Source organism: Panthera uncia, chromosome B1 (assembly GCF_023721935.1).
Source record: "Panthera uncia isolate 11264 chromosome B1, Puncia_PCG_1.0, whole genome shotgun sequence".
NCBI classification, from domain to species: domain Eukaryota; kingdom Metazoa; phylum Chordata; class Mammalia; order Carnivora; family Felidae; genus Panthera; species Panthera uncia.
In genome coordinates this window covers 185016654-185040505 of record NC_064811.1, presented here as the reverse complement: position 1 = coordinate 185040505, position 23852 = coordinate 185016654, and the positions used below count along the sequence as shown (strand labels likewise).

Below are 23852 nucleotides of genomic sequence, written 5' to 3'. Positions count from 1 at the left end.
TTGGGGGAGGGTCAGAGAGAGAAGGAGACACAGAATCTGAAACAGGCTCCAGGCTCTGAGCTGTTAGCACAGAGCCCGATGCGGGGCTCGAACTCACGGACCGCGAGATCATGCCCTGAGCCGAAGTCGGACGCTCAACCGACTGAGCCACCCAGGTGCCCCCATAAGAGACTCTTAAAAACAGAATAAACTGTGGGTTGATGGGGGGTGGGAGGGAGGGGGAGGGTGGGTGATGGACATTGAGGAGGGCACCTGTTGGGATGAGCACTGGGTGTTGTATGGAAACCGATTTGACAATAAATTTCATATTAAAAAAAAAAGAAAAACATTATTTTTGGGCGCCTGAGTGGCTCAGTCAGTTAAGCATCTGACTTCAGCTCCAGGCCATGATCTCGCGGTTTGTGAGTTCAAGTCCCGCATCGGGTGAGCATGAACCCTGTTTCAGGTGAGCCCTGCTTCTCTCTCTTTCTCTCTCTCTCTCTCTCTCTCTCTCTCTCTCTCTCTGCTCCTTACTCACTTGCACCCCCTCTCTCTCTCTCTCAAAAAGAAACCCAAAAACATTATTTTTGGGTTTTAGTTTTTTTTAAAAAACATTTTTATATATATGGTATTCTAATCTATAATATGTCATTGCTAATTTTAGTATAAAACCTATTTTAAACCATTTACCATATTGTACACCCAAGACTAGGATTTGTTCAGCCTTTGACTCTCATGTGAGTGCCCAAGACAGCTCTAAGATAATGTGGGGTTTTTTTTTCTTTTTTTCTTTTTTTGGACAGAACACAGTGGGGGAGAGGGGCAGAGGGAGAGAAAGAGGGAATCTTAAGCAGGCTCCATGCTCAGTGCAGAGCCTGACATGAGGCTCGATCCCACAACCCTGGGATCATGACCTGAGCTGAAATCAAGAATTGGACACTCAACTGACTGAGCCACCTAGGCGCCCCAACTTTTAAAAAATCTGTGTAAGGTGTGTGTAACGAAATTACAGGAGGAGGCTGATATTTGGGGCTGTGTGTGTAAATAACTTAGAAACCAATTCTAATAGAATCCCAAAGCTGTTGTGAACAATTGACAGTAAAAGGCAATAAATGTATATATTACTAAGGTGGTTATTTTGAGGACGAATTTTGTAGCATTTCAGGTCAGTTTGAGACGGTGGGAAGAATTGAAGAATAAAAACCTGTTCTGAGTCTCCACTACTGTAGCTAAGTGTTCAAAATTAAAGAGAGGTGGCATGTTTGGGTGGTTCAGTTGTCCAAGCTTCCGCCTCCTGATTTTGGCTCAGGTCATGATCTCACGGTGATGAGATAGAGCCTCATGTCAGGCTCTGTGCTGACAGTGTGGAGTCTGCTTGTGATTCATTCTCTCTCTCTCTCTCTCTCTCTCTCTCTCTCTTTCCCTCTTTCCCTGTGCCTCTCCCCCCCACCCACCCCCCCATAAAAACTAAAGAGAAGTGAGGTCATCACTTGGGCAGGGGATAGCTGTCGTCATGTGGCTTTTTCCTTGTCTTTGGGACAAGAGATACTGGAAGTAAGATCTTGCCATACTTGGGAAAGAGCCAAATCTTATTAGTGGCTTGCTCTTAATATTGGCATTCACAGTATTGTTTTGGAAAAACACATATTATAGCTCTGCATTTCTGATCAAGAGAACGTTCACAAATATCGGTCCTCCAGATTCTTGAACTAAACTTGGCACCAACAAGGCCGTGTTCTCCTCTGGATGAAGAAAGCCGAGTGAATGCTAACTATCCCTGAAGAGCTGGCTTCCAGACTAGGAAGCCTGTGCCATGAGGGATAGCCAGCATTTGGATATACATTGACCCTTGAAAAACATAGGGTCGGGATGCCAACCCCCCGTGCAGTCAAAAATCTGCATATAACTTTGGGCTCCCCCCAAATTGAATGACTAATACGCTGTTGACTCTGGCAGCCTTACTGGTAGCATGTACACTCAATCAACACATATGTTGTATGTTCTGAGTATCACATATTGTATTCTTACAATAAGCTAGAGAAAAAAATGTTAAGATGATATAAGGAAATGTGGGGCACTTCGGTGGCTCAGTTGGTTGTGTCCAACTTCAACTCAGATCATGATTTCATGGTTTGTGAGTTCGAGCCCCACATTGGGCTCTCTGCTGTCCGCGCAGAGCCTGCTTCGGATCTTCTGTCCTCTGTCTCTGCCCTTCCCCTGCTCATTCTCTCTCTCTCTCTCTCTCTTTCAAAATAAATAAACAAGCAAAAAAGAAAATATAAGGAAAAGAAAATACATTTGTAGTACTGTACTATTTTGAGAAAACCCTGCCTATAAGCAGACCCACATACTTAAAATGTTGCTCAAAGGTCAACTGTATATAGTGTGTGCTTTTGTTGAGAATGAAAGTCACTCATTTCCCACTTCATCTTTTGGTATCAAGTGAGGGTGAATTTTACAAATTCAGTAATCATCTTCATTTTTTAAAAGGGTCTTTATTTTTGAGAGAGAGACTGAGCACGAGGAGGGCGGGGCAGAGAGAGAGAGGGAACACAGAGCTGGACACGGGGCTCGAACTCTTGAACCACGAGATTATGACCTGAGCTGAAGTTGGGAGGCTTAACTGACTGAGCCACCCAGGCGCCCCTCAATAATCCATCTTCAAATGCCTGTTATGTGTGAGGAGGGTTTGGTGTATATAAAGATGAATTGGTTCTGCATCCTTGGATTTATTCCCCTGCCATCAAGGTGTTAGTAGTCCGGCATAGGAGACCCGTGTGGATACAAATCGCTAAATGTGAAGCAAGGTATTAAGACCAGAAGTGGAGTGCGAAGTGCTAAAGAGTGGGTAGGAGGCTTATACCGTAGAGGATAGGAATTGGAGAGCTTCAGAGAGGAATGCTATGAACTGACTGTTTTGGAACAAAGAGGATTTCAGCAGATAACGGAGCGAGGTGGTGTGCAAGAGGGAGAAGAAACAGAGCAAAGGCTGGGAGTCAGGAAAGAGCCGAATATGTTAGGGTATTATATGTGGTCTGGTTTGGCAGGAAAACGGTATCCACGAGGGATATAGAAGGCAGTGAGGCTGCAAAGATGACCTGGCATTGACCATGCTTTTATCCTTGGAAAGGACTGAGATGAATAAACATGAACCCACACTGAATTTTAGGGTAGCAGGAAATGGTTAAGAACATGAACTTTGGAATCAGGAAGCACCCCAGGTTATAATTTTGGCTCTAGTACATAAAAACAATGAGACCTTGAATAGATTTCTTAATCCACCTGAACAAATTCTTCCTCTCTAAAGTGGGGATAATTACAATACCTATTAGGAGGATTAAATGAGATAAAATATCTAAACAGGTACCTGGTACCTGATGAGAGGAATCTATACATGTTAGCTGGTATTACATAATTTTATGGATTCATTTAAGAAATTGAACTCTTCACTCAAATAGCATGTATTTCTTCAGTACCATTGATGACTCATTTGTTCCAGAGCATGAATCACAAGAATATCGAGAACAGATTGTTCAGAATATTATTTGTACCTGTTTAGTTTTACAGATGTTAACGCATATTAATTTAGCTTCTTGTCTTAGTTTGGGCTGCTGTAACAAAAATACCACAGGCTGGGTGGCTTAAACAACAGACATTTCTCATAGCTCTGGAGGCTGCGAAGTCCAAGATCGAGGGGCTGGATATTGGGTGTCTGGTGAGGGCCGACTTCCTGATTTATAGAGGGCCTTCTTCTCATTGTAACCTCACAAAATGGAAAGAGCTCTCTGGGGTCTGTTTTAATTATAGGCACACATCTCCTTTATGAGAGCACCACTGACAAGGGCTAATCACCTTCCAAAAGTCCCCGCCTCCAAATACCATCACATTGGGGGGGATTAGGCTACAACGTATGGATTTTGGAGGAACAAAACATCCAGTCCGTAGTATTCATTAATATTTACTGAATGCCTGTCCTGTGTTTAGTGCCAAGCTAGGTCATATTGGGGAATACAAGACACAATCCCTGTCTTCAAGTGGCTCATGATTTATTTAGTTGGGGAGAAAAAAGGTAGCATATCTTTCTTATAGACAAAGCTGCAATTTTATTTTAGGCTCAGGTGTGTTATTTCTCAGAGAAGTGTTAGGCCCTGAAAGGACTAGACATACCATTTCTTAAGTTCATAGCACTCTTTGTAGAAATGTGACTCTTTAAAATAGCAATATAAAATAGTAGGTAAATAGGAACTATTATAGAGCAGAAGTAATCTAGTATTTCAGAGAAGAGAAATATTAATGTGAACTAGAAGGAAGTAGCATTGTATGTAAGATCTAGTTAAGTGGACAAGTAAGGAGATTGTTTCTAGAAGGAAACAGCATGAGCAAAAGCCTGGAAAGTCAGTGTGGTTCTGGTTGAATGGCTAAAGTTAGCAACTCAGGAAACAACAGGTGTTGGTGAGGATGCAGAGAAAGGAGAAGCCTCTTACACTGTTGGTTGGAATGCAAACTGGTGCAGCCACTCTCAGAAACAGTATGGGGGTTCCTCAAACAGTTAAGAATAGGACTACCCTATGATCTGGCAGTTGCACTAATAGTTATTTCCCCAAAGGATACAAAAATGCAGATTTGAAGTGGTACATGCACCCCGATGTTTCTAGCGGCATTATCAACAATAGCCAAATTACGGAAAGAGCCCAAATGTCCACTGACTGACGGATAAAGAAGATGTGGCAAATACATACAATGGAATATTACTCAGCCATCAAAAAGAATGAAATCTTGCCATTTTCAATGACATGTGTGGAGCTAGAGACTATTAGGCTAAGTGAAATAAGTCAGAGAAAGACAAACACCATATAATTTCACTTATGTGTGGAATTTAAGAAACAAATGAACATAGGGGTTAAAAAGAGAGGCAAACCAAGAAATAGACTCTTACCTATAGAAAACAAACTGATGGTTACTGGAGGAGAGGTGGGGGGTGGCGGTGGAATAGGCCATGGGGATTAAGGAGGGCACCTGTGATGAGCACTGAGTATTGCATGTAAATGATGATGCCTTAAATTCTACACCTGAACCTAATATTACACTCCGTGTTAGCTAACTAGAATTTAAATAAAAACTTGGGGAGAAAAAAAAGAAACTGCCTTGGTTGAGTCTAGGTTTCCATGGAGGGGGAAAAGAAGCTGGGTTGGATGAGAGAGCTGGTGCCAAGGTGCAGAGCGAATGCAGGCTGGAATGTACAGTTATCACTGAGGGGAGGTCACTGGAGGTGTTGAGCAGGGGAGGGAGGAGATGAGTGGTCTTTTAGGAATGTTTTGACAGGGGGTGCTCAAGATGGTTTGGATGGGAGAAAGGATTGAAGTCAAGAGGACAAGTAGACTAGTTTGTGCAGTGACCCACAGGTGAAAAGGCCTGAGATAGGGTGGTGACAAATGGAAGAATAAGAAAGGAGCTTGTTTGAAGAATCAGAGGACAAGTCAGTAGAGCTTTGAGACTGGTCTTTACTGTTCGGGAAGAGAGCTAAGATAAGATTTTGAGGCTGGAAGGATAGATGCTGGTGCAGGGATGGAGAAGTGAAGAAAGTGTACCGAAGGTAAGTTTAGTTTGGACAGGCTGAGTTAGGTAGGCAGGCATGTAGATAGGTCAATAAATAGAGATAGAGAAGCAGTTTAGAAAATATCTTAAAATGACTCGTAATACTACCAATTGCCCTGCATTTTCCTTTATTTCTCTTTTGGATTATAGCCCTGGTTCATACACCACATATTTACATACCTGAAATCATGAATGTACATACCATTTTGCGTTTTAGAATTAGTGTGTCTTTAAAATCTATTTTTATGTGGTTTTTAAAATTATTCATACTATTGACTGAAGTTTTTCCCCTTGGTGTGATCCATCCCCAGAGCTTCCTGAAAGCGGGGGCCATATTGGTGCTGTTCATTCCCGTGTGGCTACAACATAGGCCTATTGAGCCCATAGGTTATCTCTTTTCTTTGTAGAAGTTGCTATAATAAGCATGTATATGATTTTTTTTCTGTTTCTGTCAAAATATTTCCTTACGATAAGTTTGTGAGATTAGGACTGCTGTGTGAAAGGACGACTGTCTATTTGCAGGTCACCCGGATAGCAACGCACGAGGATGAGTTTGGGGAAACGTGCTGCACTTGAGTGAAAAGTCAGTGCTTTCCAGTCGTAGAACCTAATTCCGAGGTTAAATTTAAGACTCAGGGAGAGTTAAACTTTGATGATTCCAGGTTTGCGTATGCTTCTTAAAAGCTGTTTCCTCATCCATTCAGTAACTTGAGGGAAAACGCACATAAGGAGCTACTGTTGTGCTTTAACATTATTTGGAGGAATGAAGGCAATTTCATTAGAAGTCTTTATTGATCATTAATTTCCTACCCAGAGGCTCCCATTTGGAAAACATTGGTGAGTGTGCATTTAGCCATGCTTTACGTATGGGGTCTTCAGGGAGCTCTCTATCAGTTGGGATGGCATTTGGCCATGAGACAAGTTGACTTACAGTGACTTAAACAAGTTAGGGATTGATTTTCCTCATGTAACAAGATATCCTAGGATGAGTAGTCTGGGGGCTGTTATGGCTGGGTGATGTCATTGGAGATCCAAAGTCCTGTCTTAATGTCACCAGCTTTGCCTGTGGCTTTCATCCTCATGGCTGCTGTGCCTTCATCCAGCTGCATCCTTGTTTAATGCAGGAAAACGGAGGGAGGGCAAAGATGAAAGATGGAAAGGGCTTTTCTGTGGAGCCTGTCCCTTTCAAAAGCTTCCCTGGAATCCCCACTCAGCAACTTCTGTTATTTCGTAAGTTAGAGCTACAGTTGACCCTTGAGCGACACTGGTCTGAACGGTTCGGGGTTTTGATTAATGCAGAACAATATTGTAAACGTATTTTCTTAACATTTTCTTTCTTTCTTTCTTTCTTTCTTTCTTTCTTTCTTTCTTTCTTTCTTTCTTTTTTTTTTTAGCTTTATTATAAGAATACAGTAGGGGTGCGTGGGTGGCTCAGTCGGTTAAGCATCCAACTTCAGCTCAGGTCATGATCTCACCATTCATGGGTTTGAGCCCCGCGTTGGGCTCTGTGCTGACAGCTCAGAGCCTGGAGCCTGCTTCAGATTCTGTGTCTCCCTCTCTCTCTCTCTCTCTCTCTCTCTCTGCCCTCCCCCACTCACGCTCTGTCTCTCTCAAAAATAAACATGAAAAAAAAAATAAAATCTTTGAAAAAGAAAAAAATACATCCAGTATATAATCCATCCAGTATATAATACAGTATATGTGTTAACTGCTTATGCCATTAGTAAGGCTTCTTGTCCACAGTAGGCTATTACTGGTTAAGTTTTTGAGGAATCAGAAGTTATACGTGGATTTTCAAGTGCTTGGGGCATTAGCACCTCTAACCTCCACGTTGTTCAATGGCCAGCTGTGTATCCAGTGGCCATTCCTAAATGCTAGGGAGAAGGTTAGTATTTTTAGCTGGGTGCCTTGCTTTCCCTGATAAAACTGGTTAGTGAAGAAGAAAAAGAGGAAGAATGCTGGCAACCAGCAGTGGTGGCCACAGTCTCCAGGTGACATGCTGACAGTGCTCCTAACAGCCTCTCCTTTGAGGTGGGGAAAGGCAAGCACCGATATTTTTATCATACAGGTGAAGGAATAAAAAGATGTGAATTTGTGAGGAGTCCATGAATAGCTATGATATGATGAATTTATGTCTGTCATCTGGATTTTAGTTGAAGAGCCAAAGGACGTGTGAAGCCAGCCAAATGTGGCATTAAATCTTTGGATGCTGCAAAGTTCATGTTCAGAGTGAGAATTAATGTTAAATGGCTTTGTTATGGGCAGACTCTTAGTCAATATAATCAAGGGCTAAGAAACACTCAGGCTAGAGGCTTTTGATTAGGGCAGTACTTGGTAACCATTGTATAGCTCTTAAGAACTTGGGTTCATAAAGACCAGCTGCGTGTGCTCAAAATAGCCACAACTCTAGGGTTAAATCCAGCACTTAACAGTGTGAACTTTTATTTTTCCTGACTCAGAGGGGTTTTCAGTTACACATATGTAAACCTGGTGGAATAATAGTGGAATAATCTATTCCAGTGGTTCCTAACTCTTTCTGTGCATGAGAGTTCCCTGGGGAGCTCAAACAATACTGATGTCGTGGACCCACAGCAGATACTCTGATTCTGTTGGTCGGGAATGGTCTTCTTCTTCTTTTTTTTTTTTTTTTTAACGTTTATTTATTTTTGAGACAGAGAGAGACAGAGCATGAACCGGGGAGGGTCAGAGAGAGGGAGACACAGAATCCAAAACAGGCTCCAGGCTCTGAGCGGTCAGCACAGAGCCCGACGTGGGGCTCGAACTCACGGACCTCAAGATCATGACCTGAGCCGAAGTCGGCCGCCTAACCGACTGAGCCACCCAGGTGCCCCGGGAATGGTCTTCTAAGTAAGAAGTAATGAGGGAAATCACTAAGGGAGTGGGAGTGGAACTGGATGTGAGAGGATGGCTTTGAGAAGTACGTCAGACAGTACCATCCAATAGAACTTTCTGCAAGGATGAAAATGTTCTATTTGTGCTGTTCAGTATGGTCTGTGAGGTGCATTTGGCTACTGAGCACTTCAAATGGGGTCATGCAGCTGAGGAACTAAAATTTTAATGAGTTGGCCACCTGTGGCTCAGGGCCACATTATTGGATAGGTCAGGTTCAGAAGGTAGAGTCCATAGGCTACAGTTACCACGTAGGGAGAGGTGGGTAGTGGTGGTGGGTGAAGGAGAAGGAGGAGTTGAGTACAATCGCAAAGTTTCTGTCTTCAGAGAGGAGGCGGGTGGTGATGCTTCTGGTATCGGGAATGAAGTTGGGGGGCGAGTTCATGAGTTTACGTGAAGGTCTCAGCACCTGGCCTGTTGTAAATGCTTAATCACATCTGGGCAGGATTCACGGCTCCTGTGTTTTATTTGATGAGTACAAAGTACAGTCTAAAAGGATCTCTGAAAATAGTATTTTCTTCCTATTCAATCTTTTCTTTTTCTCTCTTTTTAAATATCAGGTATCAAATTGTAGTGGAAATAATCCAAGCAACTACAATTAGCAGCTTTCCCCAGCTGAAGAGGCACAAGGGTAAGAACCGTTTGTTTTCTTCAGCTCTACGTTTTGCCGGTTCTGGAACTCCCCCAGTCTTCTCTCCTGTCAGAATGTTAGCAAGTGTGAGCATTTTTCTGGCTCACATTTAAATATTTCCAATTTATTAGTATAACAGCAGCATTAGAGAAAGTAAGTATAATTTCATGCTAACAAGAACCTTTGTATTTCTGTGTTTCTTTAAACTTTCTTCATCCGTAGTCCTAATTTTTCAGACTGAAATCATTGGGTATATAGTGCTTCTGTTCTGTTTTGAAAGTAAGCATGATTTCATGACTTTTTTCTCATTAAAATTTAATCTAAATATTCGTTAATATTTCTAATTTGAAACGTAATCTTTTTTTTTTTTTAATATTTTTTTTTAACGTTTATTTATTTTTGAGACAGAGAGAGACAGAGCATGAACGGGGGAGGGGCAGAGAGAGAGGGAGACACAGAATGGGAAGCAGGCTCCAGGCTCTGAGCCATCAGCCCAGAGCTTGACGTGGGGCTTGAACTCACGGACCGTGAGATCGTGACCTGAGCTGAAGTCGGATGCTTAACCGACTGAACCACCCAGGTGCCCCTTGAAACGTAATCTTAGTAGTTATTTAAATGACTCCAGTGAGTTGATATTTTGTAATTTCCTTAACCTTTTTCTTTAGTTAAGATTTGTATCTTGTATTCGTGTATTCTTTCCTCCTTCTGGGTTTAAAAAGAAAAAAAAAAAGTTCTATGTTTTTCCCATTTGTTTCCCTTCAAATGAAGAGATTTTTACCTAGGCATGATAGTGAGGAATAATTAAGGTGTGAAGCTGGCTTTCAACTCCCTTCTCCTTGGCCTGGGGCTAGCATATCCCCCCTCATAGATATCCTCCTCTCAGAGACCTGTCACTGTCTAGAGTGCAAGCCTTGATCCATAGCTAAGAGGCAGCAAACTCCTTGTTAGGGTAGCCTTGCCATGAAAATCTCCAGGCCCGCTCGAGTCCCATCAGGAAGCAGAGTGTTGAAGGAAGAGTTGGGCCAGAGTCTTACAATGTGTGCCTACAGAGGCAACAGGAAGCTTGGCCTGGGGACTTTTCCTTGTGTGTGAGTCACTGGCCGAGATAGGAGCTAGGTAAAAACAAGATGAAGGGACAGACTAGGAAGAGGCACAGATTCTTAATCTCTCTGCCCAGCAAGGAAGATTGTACAAATTTGTTCATTCAAAAAATGTTACTGAACACCAACTGGGTGATGATGATACGGTAGTGGGGAAAAACAAAATCTCTGCATTAAGCTCTTAAATGAAGCTGGGAGGCAATCAGAAAATGAGCAAATCAAATAAGCAGCATTTTATTTTTAAAGTTTATTTTTTTAAGAGAGAGAGACAGTGAATGTGCAAGCTAGTAGGGGAGAGAGAGAGGGAGAGAGCATCTCAAGCAGGCTCCCCACTGTTAGTACAGAGCCCGATGTGGGGCTTGATCTCATGAATCGTGAGATCATGACCTGAGCAGAAATCAAGTGTCGGATGCTTAGCTGACTGAGTCAACCCAGGCACCCAAGTAAGCAGTATTTTAGATGTGGTGTGTGCCTTGGAGAAAAGGCTGTGAGAGGGGGTGTGTGGCAGGGAGGTCTGGCTCAGCTGGAGGGGGAGGTAGATTTGCATTCAGATGGGTCATCTGGGAAGACCTCCCCCCACTTGGTGACCTGGGAGCAAAGACCTGGCGGCCTGAGGGTATCTGGGGAAGGACAGAAGCAAAACTCTGAGGCAGAAGCATGTGGGGCTTGCTTGAGTCACCTGTGTGGCTAGAAAGGGGTGAATTGGGGGAGAGAAGCCAGACACAAGATGGGAGAGGTGGCACTGGACCCCATTCCGAAGGACCTTACTGGTACTGCTGGGACTTTGGCTTTTAGTCGGCAAGAGGAAGGAAGTCTTTTTTGAGCAAAGGAGGTGTGATCTGATTGATCCCCACGAGGCTGTGGGCTCTATTCCTCTCCTTTTTTCTTATTGTTCCTGCAGAGAAGATGCTTCATTTCAGGCAGTTATTTTTAAGAGGATAGTAGAGAGGGAATTCTAGTTGCCACCATATCTTTCCTCAGTGTTCCTCGTTGATACGTGAGTCTAGTCAGCGAGATCCCTTCCTTATTCTGTGGTGTTGTATTAGTTTACTAGGGCCATTGCAAAGTAGCACAGACTGCATGGCTTTGACAACAGAACTTTATTTTCACACTGTTCTGGAGCCTGGAAGTCCGAGGTCAAGGTGTCCGAGGTGTTGGCAGGGTGGTCCCTTCTGAGGACTGTGAGGGAGGGGTCTGTTTTAGCCTCTCCTCTTGGCTTGTAGTTGGCCATCTTCTCTCTGTGCCTTCATATCGTCTTCCCTCTGCTCAGGTCTTTGTCTAAATTTCCTGTTCTTGCAAGGACACTACTCGTATTGGATGAGGGCCCACCCTAATGGCCCCATTTTAACTCAATCACCACTGTAAAGACCCTATCTCCAAATAGGGTCACTCTGAGGTACTGGGGGTTAGTATTCATGAATCTGAGGGTGGGAGCAGGAACACAGAGAAGCCCATACAGTTATGTTACTAGCCATTCTCCGTGACACTTCTTCCTTTCATGCCTCATTTTCCATCTAAGCTGCCCTCAGAACTGTCTTGCTCTCAGAAATGTCTCCTTCTATTCAAGCACTGGGGAGAAGGCAAGCAAGCTGAACTCACTTGGGGCCATGGAGCTGTTTTCCCTTGGGACAGAAAAGCCCAGAGACTGGTTTACCTCTCTGAGGTCACTGATTAGCAGTGATTATTGTCACTGGTTTTAAATTTATTCACAATTCTCATTGGATAGTCGTGGTTTGTTTGGTTTGGCTGTAAGCCAGAGAATCTCTTCCTTTCTCAAAGTCTAGGACTCTGCTTCTTGTGTATGCACAACTAGCTTGAAACAACCCTTAGGCTTAGAATTTGGGACAAGCCATCTCCATGCCAGGAGCCTTCATTTCATGTTGGGCTCCAGAGGACAGAATGTGTGCCAGCGAACTTTGTGGAGAGAGGCAACTTTGGTTTTGCTTCACAAAGCAAACGCAGACACTTTATGGAGCCACAGGAAGCGTGTAAATGTGAGGAAGTGACTGTGACCAACACAAAGATTTTTATAATCAACTTTCCACTTTAGTCTGTATATCACTAGAAGGTTTTGATAGAATATTTGCATTGTATTTTTATTGAATAATTCCACTAAAAAAGGTGTTGAATATTTTGATAAGTTATTTGAGTTAATAGATTTAAAAAATCTTATAAAAATTCAGTGTTGATAAAATAAATAAAAATGTTCTCCCTAATTATATTCAGGTTATGGTTGATGACATGGTTAATGATTCCTATTTTTATAATATTTATTTATATTTATGTTCCTATTTTTATAATAAAGCATGTCAGTGTAGTGTCACTGGTCATCATAGCTCTGACAAGATTAGAGGAACCGTATAGTGCACAGACTCATATAGCTGGAAATAGAAAAATGAAAGCCGATTAGTTATAAAATCTTTCAGAAGTATTTTTGGAGTATTCCGACGAGCAGGGTGAGGCAATGTCTGGGAATGAAGTGTTCCAGTCTAGGACCTGGATAATGGTACTGCAAGGAAGGGATTGATAAGGAAGACTATGGAAGGAAAATAGCCTACTTGGTGACTGGTTGGATACGAGAAAGAATCAGATGATGGGACGTTATTGTGCTGGTACAGCCTGCTGACTTTTCACATGAGGAAATGGTTATCTGGAGAAGTTAAAGACCCTAACTTGTAGTCTGCACCTGCTTCTGTCCCTTTGCTTCAGGTTGGTGAGGTGAAGTTTAGGGTAGAGGACAGGACTAGGGCAGCAGTTAGGAGAGCTTGTTCAAGTGAGCTTCTCTTGCTAGCTTCCTAATGAAACCTGGATGTGTCCTTTTATGTCTCTAGGACTCCTTTCTTTTGGTCTTGAGGTTGGGTGCTCTCGACGATCATACAGGGTTTCTCAGTGAAGACACTGAAAGAGTCAGGGAATGTGTATGAGGGACTGGTCTCGGGTGTTTTGGGTTTGCAGGGATAGCAGGATAGAAAAGTACCTGTTCGGCATTTGTAAGCTGGGATTCACACTGTGGAGAAAGAGCGCAGCCCTGCAGAAACATATTTGCATGTTACCAGTATAGAGGTGATAGTTAATAGTCTCCTTTTATCCTGTCTCCAAGTCAAGTATCCTTGCAGAGCCGATGCGGTGTTCTCCGTTATTGGAGGAGAATAGCGTATACCAGTCTGAAGTGACTTCTCCGAATTCATAATATCATCTGCTGTCTCACTGTTTAAATTCATTATGTAGGTGGCTTCCATTTTAAAGAATTAGGTTGCTGTAATTTAAGTGCACTTTTTTTTTTTAATGGAAAAGGAAGATCAAATTTAGCATCCCCATTGTCCTTACTTTTTCTTTAATCAGTAACATATTGAGTCTTATAGGAAGTAGGTTTTTAAATTTTTTTAATGTTTGGGGTTTTTTTTTTGAGAGAGAAAGGGAGATAGCGTGAGCTGGGGAGGGGCAGAGAGAGAGGGAGACACAGAAAGCGAAGCAGGCTCCAGGCTCTGAGCTGTCAGCACAGAACCTGACATGGGGCCTGAACTCACAAACTACGAGTTCATGATCTGAACCAAAGTTGGATGCTTAACTGAGCCACCCCAGGTGCCCCAGAAGTAGTTCTTTTTTGTCTGTAAGATTTGGAGTTTTGATATGTGGCTGGCAGATAAAAGGTTACTTTAAAAACTGGTTCCAGATAGTAATGATATCATTCCTCAACTTGATCTTTAATGTATTTCAAATAAATTTGTGTGTTTATTTTTTCCCTGTAAAAATCGTTAAGGAAAGTTAAAGTTTTAGCGTTAGAAGTCTCCCCAAAACGTAATTGTTGAGTCGTTTTTAGAGATCTTTGCATTTTAGGGATAGTGTGATCTAGTAAAAATACTCTCAGACAAAGAATCAGGGGAAAACCTCGGTCTTTATGTGAAGCTTTTGACTTAAGCCCCACCTGTCTACACTGTTTTCTTAAATTTGGAAAATCAGCCTGTGCTCATTTTATATCTGACAGTGACCATGTAGCAGTGCCACCAGGTTGTGTGTGCAGTTGTAAGCACTTTCATTCCCAGTGCCGTTTCTCCTTCTTGCCACGTTACTTTTGTGGGTGGGAAAGTGAAGAATTTAAAAAAAAGAATGCACAGATAGAAGATCCTAAGAATACTTAGGATTCAACTTAGAGATGGGAACTTTATTTATGAATGTATGTATGTATTTATGTATTTATGAATGTATACATATATATATCACTATATATATATACTATATATATATGTACTATAAATGTAGTTTTGTTGTTCCATATAAAGCTATTTCTGGCAAGTCTTTTTCAGTCACAATCATTGACAATTAAGAAATGTTTTGCAATTGCAAAAATACTTTGAAGATTTAAGGAAAAAATTGCTGTATAGCAGGTTGGGAGAAATTACCTGATTATGTGCCCTCTGAAACCTTAAGGAGCCAATCAGCTAACTCAGGATGACAGAGGAAGGCCTGGGGACCGCTTTGCTTTGTATATTCAGGAAGGTTCAAAATAAGGCTTTTGAGGCTTCAGCAAGCTCCAGCCAATCCACATAAACTTCTGCATGTGTTTTAGATTCACTGTAGATTAGTGTATCATAAACGAGGAGCAAATTACTCTCCTTAATGAGGTAGAAATTTTAATTTGATTTTTGATGGCTCTTTTGGGGGGAGATTTTTATATTTTCAAGAAGTAAGGTATCAAATAATTTTTAACATCTTAACAGTGCTTCAGCAGTTTAATTGCTGATACGATTCTAGGGAAAATAAGTCCTAGAAATAAAAAAAAATTATGTTATGGAACTCATCTCCTTGTCTTGTGGATACGAAAATTATATTAGGTATAATTAGGGAAAAAGGTCTTAGAGAAAACTTACAGATACGGAACAATTTGAAACAATTAGTCTCAGAAGGTTTAGTTTACTCACAAAATTTTCTTACCTCTGACCTTATTTTATCATTGATCCTGGCCAAATGTATTGATTTACTAAAGCCTAAATCTTACCCACTAATAACCTCAACTGCTTGTTGGTCATGGAATTTGGGAAGTTTAGCTGAGTTCAGCTAGCTAACTTCAGTGAACTTTTTTTCAGTCTTCATTTTCTTTGACCGTTTGGTGCATTTGACATTGTTGGAGTTCCTCAGTGTTTGTTTCTAACCCTCTCATTATTTTATACCTGTGTGGTCCAATATAAGAGCTATTAGCCATATGTGGTTATTCAAGTTTAAATTAAAGGTAAATCCAGATTTAAAACCCAGTTCTTCAGTCATGCAAGCCACATTTCAAGTGTTCAGTAACCCCTGAAGTCATTGTTGCACTATATGCTAACTAACTTGGATGTAAATTAAAAAAAAAAAAAAAAAGGCAAGTGTTCAGTAACCATCTGTGGCTACCATATTGGATAGTACAGAACGACATTTCCATCACCACACAAGTTCATTTTTTTTTGAGTTTATTATTTATTTTGAGAGAGAGAGAGTGTGCAAGCAGGCTGTGTACTGTTAGTGTGGAGCCCGATGTGGGGCTCGAACTTACAAATCAAGATCATGACCTGAGCTAAAATCAAGAGTTGGATGCTTAACCAACTGAGCCACCCAGGTGCCCCCATCATCACAGAAGTTCTGCTGGGTAGCAGTGCCTATACCCATTCCCAGGCTGGTCTTCTCTTTCCTTTATTTATATACTGATAAATCTCCAAATTTCCATCTACAGAACCTCTCTGCTCTACTTACTACTGCTTACTCAGTATTTTTATTTGAGTATCTTAAAGGCATTTCCAAATGAAAATGTGCAAATCAGGGGTGCCTGGGTGGCTCAGTCAGTTAAGCACCCAACTTTGCTGAGGTCATGATTTCACAGTTCATGGGTTTGAGCCCCACATCGGGCTCTGTGCTGGCAGCTCAGAGCCTGGAGCCTGCTTCAGATTGTGTGTCTTCCTCTCTCTGCCCCTCACCCACTCACACTCTCTGTCTCAAGAAAATAAACATTAAAAATTTTTTTAAAAAAATGTGCAAATCAAAGTACCACATAACTGGTCATCCTCTTAGTTTCTTAGTCTCAGTGAATGATATCATCACCCATCCATATGTCATAAACCTAGAAGTCATCTTTGTTCATTCCTTCTTCATCGTATACAATGACTAGTCCATTATCACAAAGTTTGACCTTCACAATGTATCTCAACTCTGTTCTCTTTCTCTAAACCACCATCTTCCACCACTAGTCTCTCTTGAACTATGGTAATAGCTTAATTGGTCTCCTTATATCTATGCCTGCCCCTATTTGATATATTTTTCATACTGACGTCACATGATTAAAAAAACATGCAGATATCCTCATGTCACCTCCATGCTTAAAACCCTTCATTGTCTTTTCATTGTTCTTAGACGTGAAATCTGCAAGGTCCTGCTTGCTCTGGTCCCTGTTACTGTCTTCAGCCTTATCTCTTGCTGTTCTACTCCCTCTTATTGTAGTCTAGCCACACTAATGTTTCTATTTCCTCAACTCACCGTGATTCATCCTGCCTCATATTCTTTGCCTGTTTTGCTGATTCTTCTTGGAATGCTACCCTACTCTCAATCTCACTCTGTCTAGGTAGCTCCTACTTATCTTTATATTTTATCTTGAATTTCTCTTCTCTGATCACAACCCCACTTCCCCTGATTCTGGGTAGGTGAGACAACTCCTGAGTTTTTACCAGTAGAGAAGGGTATACTCTGAAGGAAGTCTTAATCACCAGAGGTAGGTCTTGAGTCATTCAACAAACTGTGTTTTGAATGCCATTATGTGTTAGGTACAGCTGTGCAATGAAAAAAACTGTCTCTGACCTCAAGGAGATCATAGTCTAACAAGGAGACAGGTAGACACACATACAAACTTAGAGTACCATTCGATAAATGCAGTGAGCGTTGCATGTTCAGGGTTTAGTCGTGGCACAGATGTGCAGAACAGTCCGCTCTACCTGGAACAAGTGGTCAAGAAAGACTTTTTCTTTAGAGTAGCAGAGTTGAGCTGGAATAATTGAGTGGCTCTCATTTCCTTCTGGGCTTGTCAGGTGGATGTGGGTAGATGGTACCTCATGTCCACAAAGAAGATAGTTGTGGAATGGCCTCCTGTGTATAAGCCATGTCAAGGGAGATACTGTGCTGGTGCTTGGCATGTAATGAAGAGACAAGGCTTGATAGGAAGACAGGAGCCAATACTAAAGATGCTTGTAAGCTATCCTAAGAAGTTTGGACTTAATCCTGTAGAGCAGTGGTTCTCAAACTATAGTGTGCGTCCCAGTCACCTGGAGGGCTTGTTACAATGCGGATTCCTGGACCCTACCCCAAAGTTTCTGACGTGGGGCTCGATCTCACAAACTGTGAGATCATGACCTGAGCCAAAAAAAAAAAATCAAGAGTTGGATGCTTAACCAACTGAGCCACCCAGGTGCCCTAAGATCCGTAACTTCTACCATGTAAAGAAATGGCAAAAACATAGTCATCTGCACCCTGGAAGAGCGCTTTCACCAGGACCTGGCCATGCCGGTACCCTCATCTTGAATTACCAGTCTCCAGGGGTATGAGAAGAAATTTCTGTTGTTGATAGCCACCTAGTCTGTGGTGTTTGTTATAGGTGCCTGAATGAACTAAGACACTGGCCAAGTATAGGAATTCTAAGTAATATGCGGACACGGGCTAAACTTTCCCTACAGTTTGGTGGGAATAAGTCCAGTATTTCAGCTCCCTTTTTAAAGCCTTCTTTTCTGTTCTGAATCCTGAAATGTTATTAAGAATAGTTAAGGTGATTCAAGAGTGGTAATTGCTCAGTTGACTACAACAAAGGACGTGATGTTGATTTGAGTCTGCCAGAAACTGCTAAATATAAATAGTACACCCTTGGGAGTGATGCTCATAGTATAGATGGGGAGGCTTTGGTCAAGTTGTTCATCTTCTTTAGGGTATAAGTAAACAGTTTCAAAATTGAATATATCAAGCAGAACTGTAGAAGAACTTCAGAACATATTAAATGTGTATATGGAGACAGAATTGCTGATAAGAACCATAATGGTTTCCATTAGGAATTATTTTAAAAGATAATATGTACCTTCTTTGTCTGATTTGGTATTTAAAGGTGTCTCTGCCTGAAAGAGGGTAGCTAATTTGTAGACTCTAATGGACTTCTCAGGGTCCTTTCTTGTGCTTTGATGTGATCTGATTTTTGAGCATTGCTGTAATCTGATACAAATGGCTCCTAATTTCTGAATTGCCTGACCTTAGAAGATGCCCCAGCCCATTGCCACAGCGGCTCTCCTGCTGTGAGTACGGCAGCCTCTAGTTCCTGCTATCCCTTGGCCAGCATCCTGCCAGGCCCCCTGGCCCCCACCCGTTCTTGGCCTCAAAGGATGAAGGGCTCAGGGCACGTCCACTACTCTCTCTGTAGTCTCCCAACACTGTAGGAGTCCTTCCACCTCCGTACCCCAAGAAAACTTTAATCCTCGCATATTCTAACACCCACATTTACACAAATGAAGTTCAGGCTCAGCGATAGTAAGCAACATACCCTGTGTAACTACAACTAGTTAGTCACACACAGATTTGGAACTTCAACTCGGGTCTCCTAATTTTTACTCCTGGTCTCTTCCCACCATGCTGCTTATTCACAAAGGTAGATGTTATGAAAGTCCTGGTAAAAGCTTACAAATTATTGGGCCAGATCTGTGTTCTAAGTATGTGTCTTGTACCTGTTCAACTCATGGCTCCAATTTGGGAGCAGGACTCTCCTGGTAATTTACTGTGTGGATATAGTTGATACGACACTATTACTTTAAAAACGTATCGCAAGCATGTTGGAGGACCTTAAGCCAAAGGAAGTACTACAAGTTTCGGTACTTGAGACATTTAAAGGGAGGAAGTAGAAAGTGTGCTGTAAGCATGTCTGACCAGGCTGGGCAAGGTCAAACTACAAGATCTCTGTAGTCTTCTCCCATGATAACATGAGTGGTTCCGCCATCAGCTCCTGCTATGATTTCTGCTTACTCCTCAAGTACTCTTTCTACTAAAGTGGAGTGACACTTCAGACTATGAAATCCGGGTGTTCGGTATGATAAGAAAATCCCATTTGTTCTTTTTGAAAAAGAACATACTGGCCTCAAGTTGAAAAGTAAGATAAATATGTGTGTGTATATATATATATACTGATTGATTGTTCGTTTGTTCTCGGGCAGCTTTTGAGGTGGTTTTCAGATCATTTTGAAGAAGTTTGTGATGATTAGTGACTGCTGAGAACTGGTGTCAGTTTCGTGTTAAGAAATCAAGCACCATTTTTCATTTTGAAACTTGACCAGTCCCTAGGTAAATACATACCTGTTTCTTGAACCCACCTCTCAAGGGAGTTTCTTAAAACTTGTATTTACAGGGTGCTGGGGTGGCTCAGTCAGTTAAGTGTCTGACTTCGGCTCAGGTCATGATCTCACGGTTCCTGAGTTGGAGCCCTGTGTCAGGCTGTGTGCTGACAGCTCAGAGCCTGGAGCCTGCTTCGGATTCTGTGTTTCCCTCTCTCTCTGCCCCTCCCCCCAAATAAATAAACATTAAAAAAAAAAAAAAGAAAGAAAGAAAAAAACCCTTGCATTTAAGGGCACCTGGGTGGCTCAGTTGGTTAAGTGATTGACTTTGGCTCACGTCATGATCTCAGGGTTTGTGAGTTTGAGCCCTGAGTTGGGCTGTGTGCTGACAGCTCAGAGCCTGGGTCCTGCTTCGCATTCTGTGTCTCCCTTTCTCTCTGCCCCTCCCCTGGTTGTTTTCTCTCTCTCTCTCTCTCTCAAAAACAAACTTAAAAAAAAAAACTTGTATTTACATGTACAGTGAAGACTCAAAGGATTGTTCATCTGTGGACACAAGTTGAGGAATAGAGGCCCAACATTTTCCAGTGAGGAGCTCCCTTAATTCTTTACGTTGAGGGCCTGGGGGGGCATGAGGAGGCCTGTTCATCCTGGGGAGGAGAACCACATGCTGGGGAGTCAGGGGAAGGGGTGAGTGTGCAGCCTTGTCTACTTTACTGTCACAGAGTTTATACCTCTATATTAGTACTTCTCTGTAGGGTGGAGGTGCAAGGCACAATTTTGTCCCCCAGGGTGCCTAGGGCATTTGGTCCCGTCCAGCGACCTTACTGGTTGTCCCGTCTGGGGGAAGGGATGCTACTGGCATCTAGTGGTAGAGGCCAAGAATGCTGCTCTACACAGGACAGCCCCCACAAGACAAATTTACCCAGCCCCAAATGTCTCTCGTGTCCAGGATGAGAAACCCTGCTCTGTTATCCCCTGAATCCCCCAACCAACTTGCTGAGAGTGCTGCTGTTAGGAGATGCCTTGGGATTTGGTAGCGTGCCGGGAGAGGAGAAACAATACTCTGCTCCTGACATTGTCTAGTACCTGAAAAAATAAAATGGTGCCATTTTAATCCATTTATGCTTGTGCTATTTCTGGAGTTGTTAGTTTGCACTGTAAATGACTGCACTCTCTCCTTTGCCTCCTTAGGAACAGTGCTTAATAGTTCTCCCTGGTGTTTGTATTTTACTGTAAGACACTCTCACTTCCTTAAGGAAGAACTATATCACGGGCAGAAGGTTTAAAGCAAAAAGCAGTGCTATGCTGTTGGCCATAGGTCTACTGTAATGTCTCTGTAGCCAAAATTGTTCACCTAACGTCTAAGCCAAATTTCTCTTTGAGCAAAGGAACCCAGTGAACCCGTTTTCTTTTGTTCTGACTTCACTAAAATCTGGACTATCCAGAAGGAAGAACAGTAAATATTCATAACTAATTGCTTTAGAATACTCTGTCACTTGTATATTCATCTTGGCACCAGTTTAAAAGAGCCGCTACCAACCATTGTTTCACCCGTCACTGTTTATCTCCCTGGCTTTCTTTTTTAAGCTAGATCAAACAGTTGTGTGATTAACCGATTTGTAACGATGCACAGCGTGCAGCTAACGCTCTACAGAGAAGCAGCTACATGAATCTGATTTGAGCGGGGCCACAGCGTATTGTCGCGAACCCACTTGCCTATACTTTTCTCGGCCTGGATATTTCCAGGCTGAATGGGTTTTCAGGTCACAAAGCATATTCATCCGCGTCGCGGATTTACAAGGATCTTTGTGCCACAGACACATGGGCTGCATGAGGTCCATGTTAGTCATTTAGCCCTGAACGTGGCATTGGTTTTCTGAGGCAAAAATAAACAGAATTTTCTAAGCAACAAGCTGCTGTTGAATTTGTTAGCAACAAGCTTTGTGATCAGACAATGGCATTGTATCGCCCTTTAACAAACAAGAACGTATTCACGTGAGCAGGCGACATTCAAGTAGAACATAAAAATATTCTTCTCAGCCCTGCAGCTGGGTTTTAGATGGTTTATTCTCCTTCTTTCTTCCTTCTCTTTGGAGTTTGCTTCTAGTTTTTGTGCTTTTAGAAAGGCTTTTATGTTTTCTTAGGAGAAGAATGTGGTTGTTGATAAATGTGTGTCAGTTTCTTGCTATATATGTCTCTTTAATAGCCTATTTTAACCCCAAATTAAAATTGTGGTCTAGATTTATTTTATAAAAGGAAGTTCTTTAGTTCCCAAACTTAAGAGTATTTTAAATATGTATCAAATTGAGACTTTAAAGATACATGTTTTAAAAATGAAAACTTTTTTTCTGAAAATGTGACTGTCCCGAGCATGTATTTCTTTAGGCATACACACAAAGCATCCTAGTTTGTGACAGACTAATTTGGGGAAAGACTTACATTTACCTTTATCTTCCCACTAAGGGGACTCTGCCACTAAGGGGACTCAAATATTATTTAAGTATTTGGTGATGATGATGATGATGATGAAGAAGAAGAAGAAGAATGTTGAGTTACTAAGTTCTTTGGTTAGGGCCTGTCAGCCAAGCGTAGGACAAGTTGAGAAACTATTACTGAAGTCAAATGAAAATATCCCCTCAGCACACATACAGAAAAGTCATCCTGTAATATCAGACAGACCCTCTGGAACAAGGCCGTCTGTTGACCTGAAGTCTACCTGTTACCCTCTGTGCTAAGTACTGGCAAAAGCTGCTTCTGAAAGATCACATGTTTTGTGGTACTCTTCTAGGTCTTTTCAGTTACTTGTTCAGCCTGCCTTGGTACTGTTTCAGGCATTTGCACACATTGACTGAGTGGAACATGGGAGAGGTAATAGTGATTGTCCTAGGGAATTGATGGTCTCTGCTGAGTTCTATAGAACATTACTTAGACTCCACATTAAGAGGCACCAAGAAGCAGTACACAGACTCCCTTCTTTTATTGTGGGTACTTCTGATCTAAGCCAAGCACATTCTGACCCACCTGCAGAAGGCTGATCTGACCTGCCTAGGAATATTTATATCTATCGAGTGCTCACCTTGGCCCTGAACATGGCCCTGAACATTGCCTAAAACAATCTCACTGTTTCTGAAGGGAGTTTGCTCTTGTGCTTTCCACAGGGGATTTCATACTCCCCTCGCTTTCCACAGGCCTCTGACCACTCACCCTTTTTACTTACCTCACTCTCAGCAGATAACCTTACTACTTTGGGGAAACAGAGACCATGTGAGGGGAACCGCCCCAGCTTCTAGGCACCAGAATACAAACTTGGTTTATGTACACCTTCTCTTCTGTCTTCCATGTTACTGTAGTGGCCTTTTTCCAAAGCTGATCTATTTGCTTGTCTTCTGGATGCCACTCCCCATCTGTCACCTCACCTCTCTCTCCTCTCTCTCTCTTAACTCTTAACTCTTAACTCTCTCTCTCTTAAATGAGCATTAAAACCAGCTCATCTCTCCCCCATTAACAACAACAACAACAAGCCTTCCTTCAACCCAGCCCTGCCTTTATGTTGTGTATGCAAAGCCAGTCCATTTTCCACAAGGAAATGACTAAATGCTTAGTCATGTTTAAAAATCAATTTTGTGTAAGTTTTTTTGCTTTTACTTGAAATTATATAATGCCAACATAAGGAAACATGCCATCATAAATGTTTTTAAATTAAACCTTAAAAAATTCTTGCTGAGACCACATAACTCCTAAGTGTCAGAGCCCGGATTCTAATATAAGTCCGATTCCAGATTCTACTGAAAACTTTCCACTGTATTTGACATGGAGGTCAGTAGTGATCTTGGCAACGGCAGATTTAGTGGAGAGGAGGAGTAGAAACCATGTTGTTGGAGTAAACTGAAGAATGAGAGGTGAGAATGCTATTTCTCTCCTTTAGGGGCCAAGTTCTAGAGAAGCATAATACATGAAACATAGTAAGCACTTAGCAAAATGTTAGCTATTTTGTTGACCTCTCAGTAATACTGGACACAGCTCACTTGTTCCTTCAGCAAACATTTGCTGAGCTCCACTGTGTTACCAGGCATTGTTATAGGTGCTGGAGATACAGTAGTGTATAAATAAACAAAATGCCGACCTTCAGAGGATCTACTTACAGGATAAATAAGTCAAATAGAAGTGTGATGATATGTGCTATGGAGAAAGTAAAGCAGAGCGGGAGAAAGGCAGTGTTATAGGGTGGGGGTTGCTGTTAGAAATAGGGTGCCCAGGGAGGCGCTTCCCTGAGACCTGAACTGAGGGTCTGAAGGAGGTAGGAGTGAGCCATGCAGATCC

The 23852-nt window shown here is 42.0% G+C and overlaps 1 protein-coding gene across 10 annotated transcripts in view; it reads left to right on the top strand.

Moving 5' to 3' along the window:
- Positions 1 to 23852, top strand: part of SNX25 (sorting nexin 25) — a 135281-nt gene that overhangs the window by 60864 nt on the left and 50565 nt on the right. For 9 of the 10 annotated variants that reach the window (XR_007458188.1, XR_007458187.1, XR_007458189.1 and 6 more), the window contains one exon: positions 9045 to 9115. The exons of the other annotated variant lie outside the window; for it this stretch is intronic. Coding sequence is in view for 6 of the 9 variants with exons in the window: in XM_049632537.1 (XP_049488494.1) it covers positions 9045 to 9115 (71 nt within the window). In the remaining 3 variants the exon portion in view is untranslated. The remainder of the gene's footprint in view (positions 1 to 9044; positions 9116 to 23852) is intronic. 10 annotated transcript variants of the gene reach the window in all.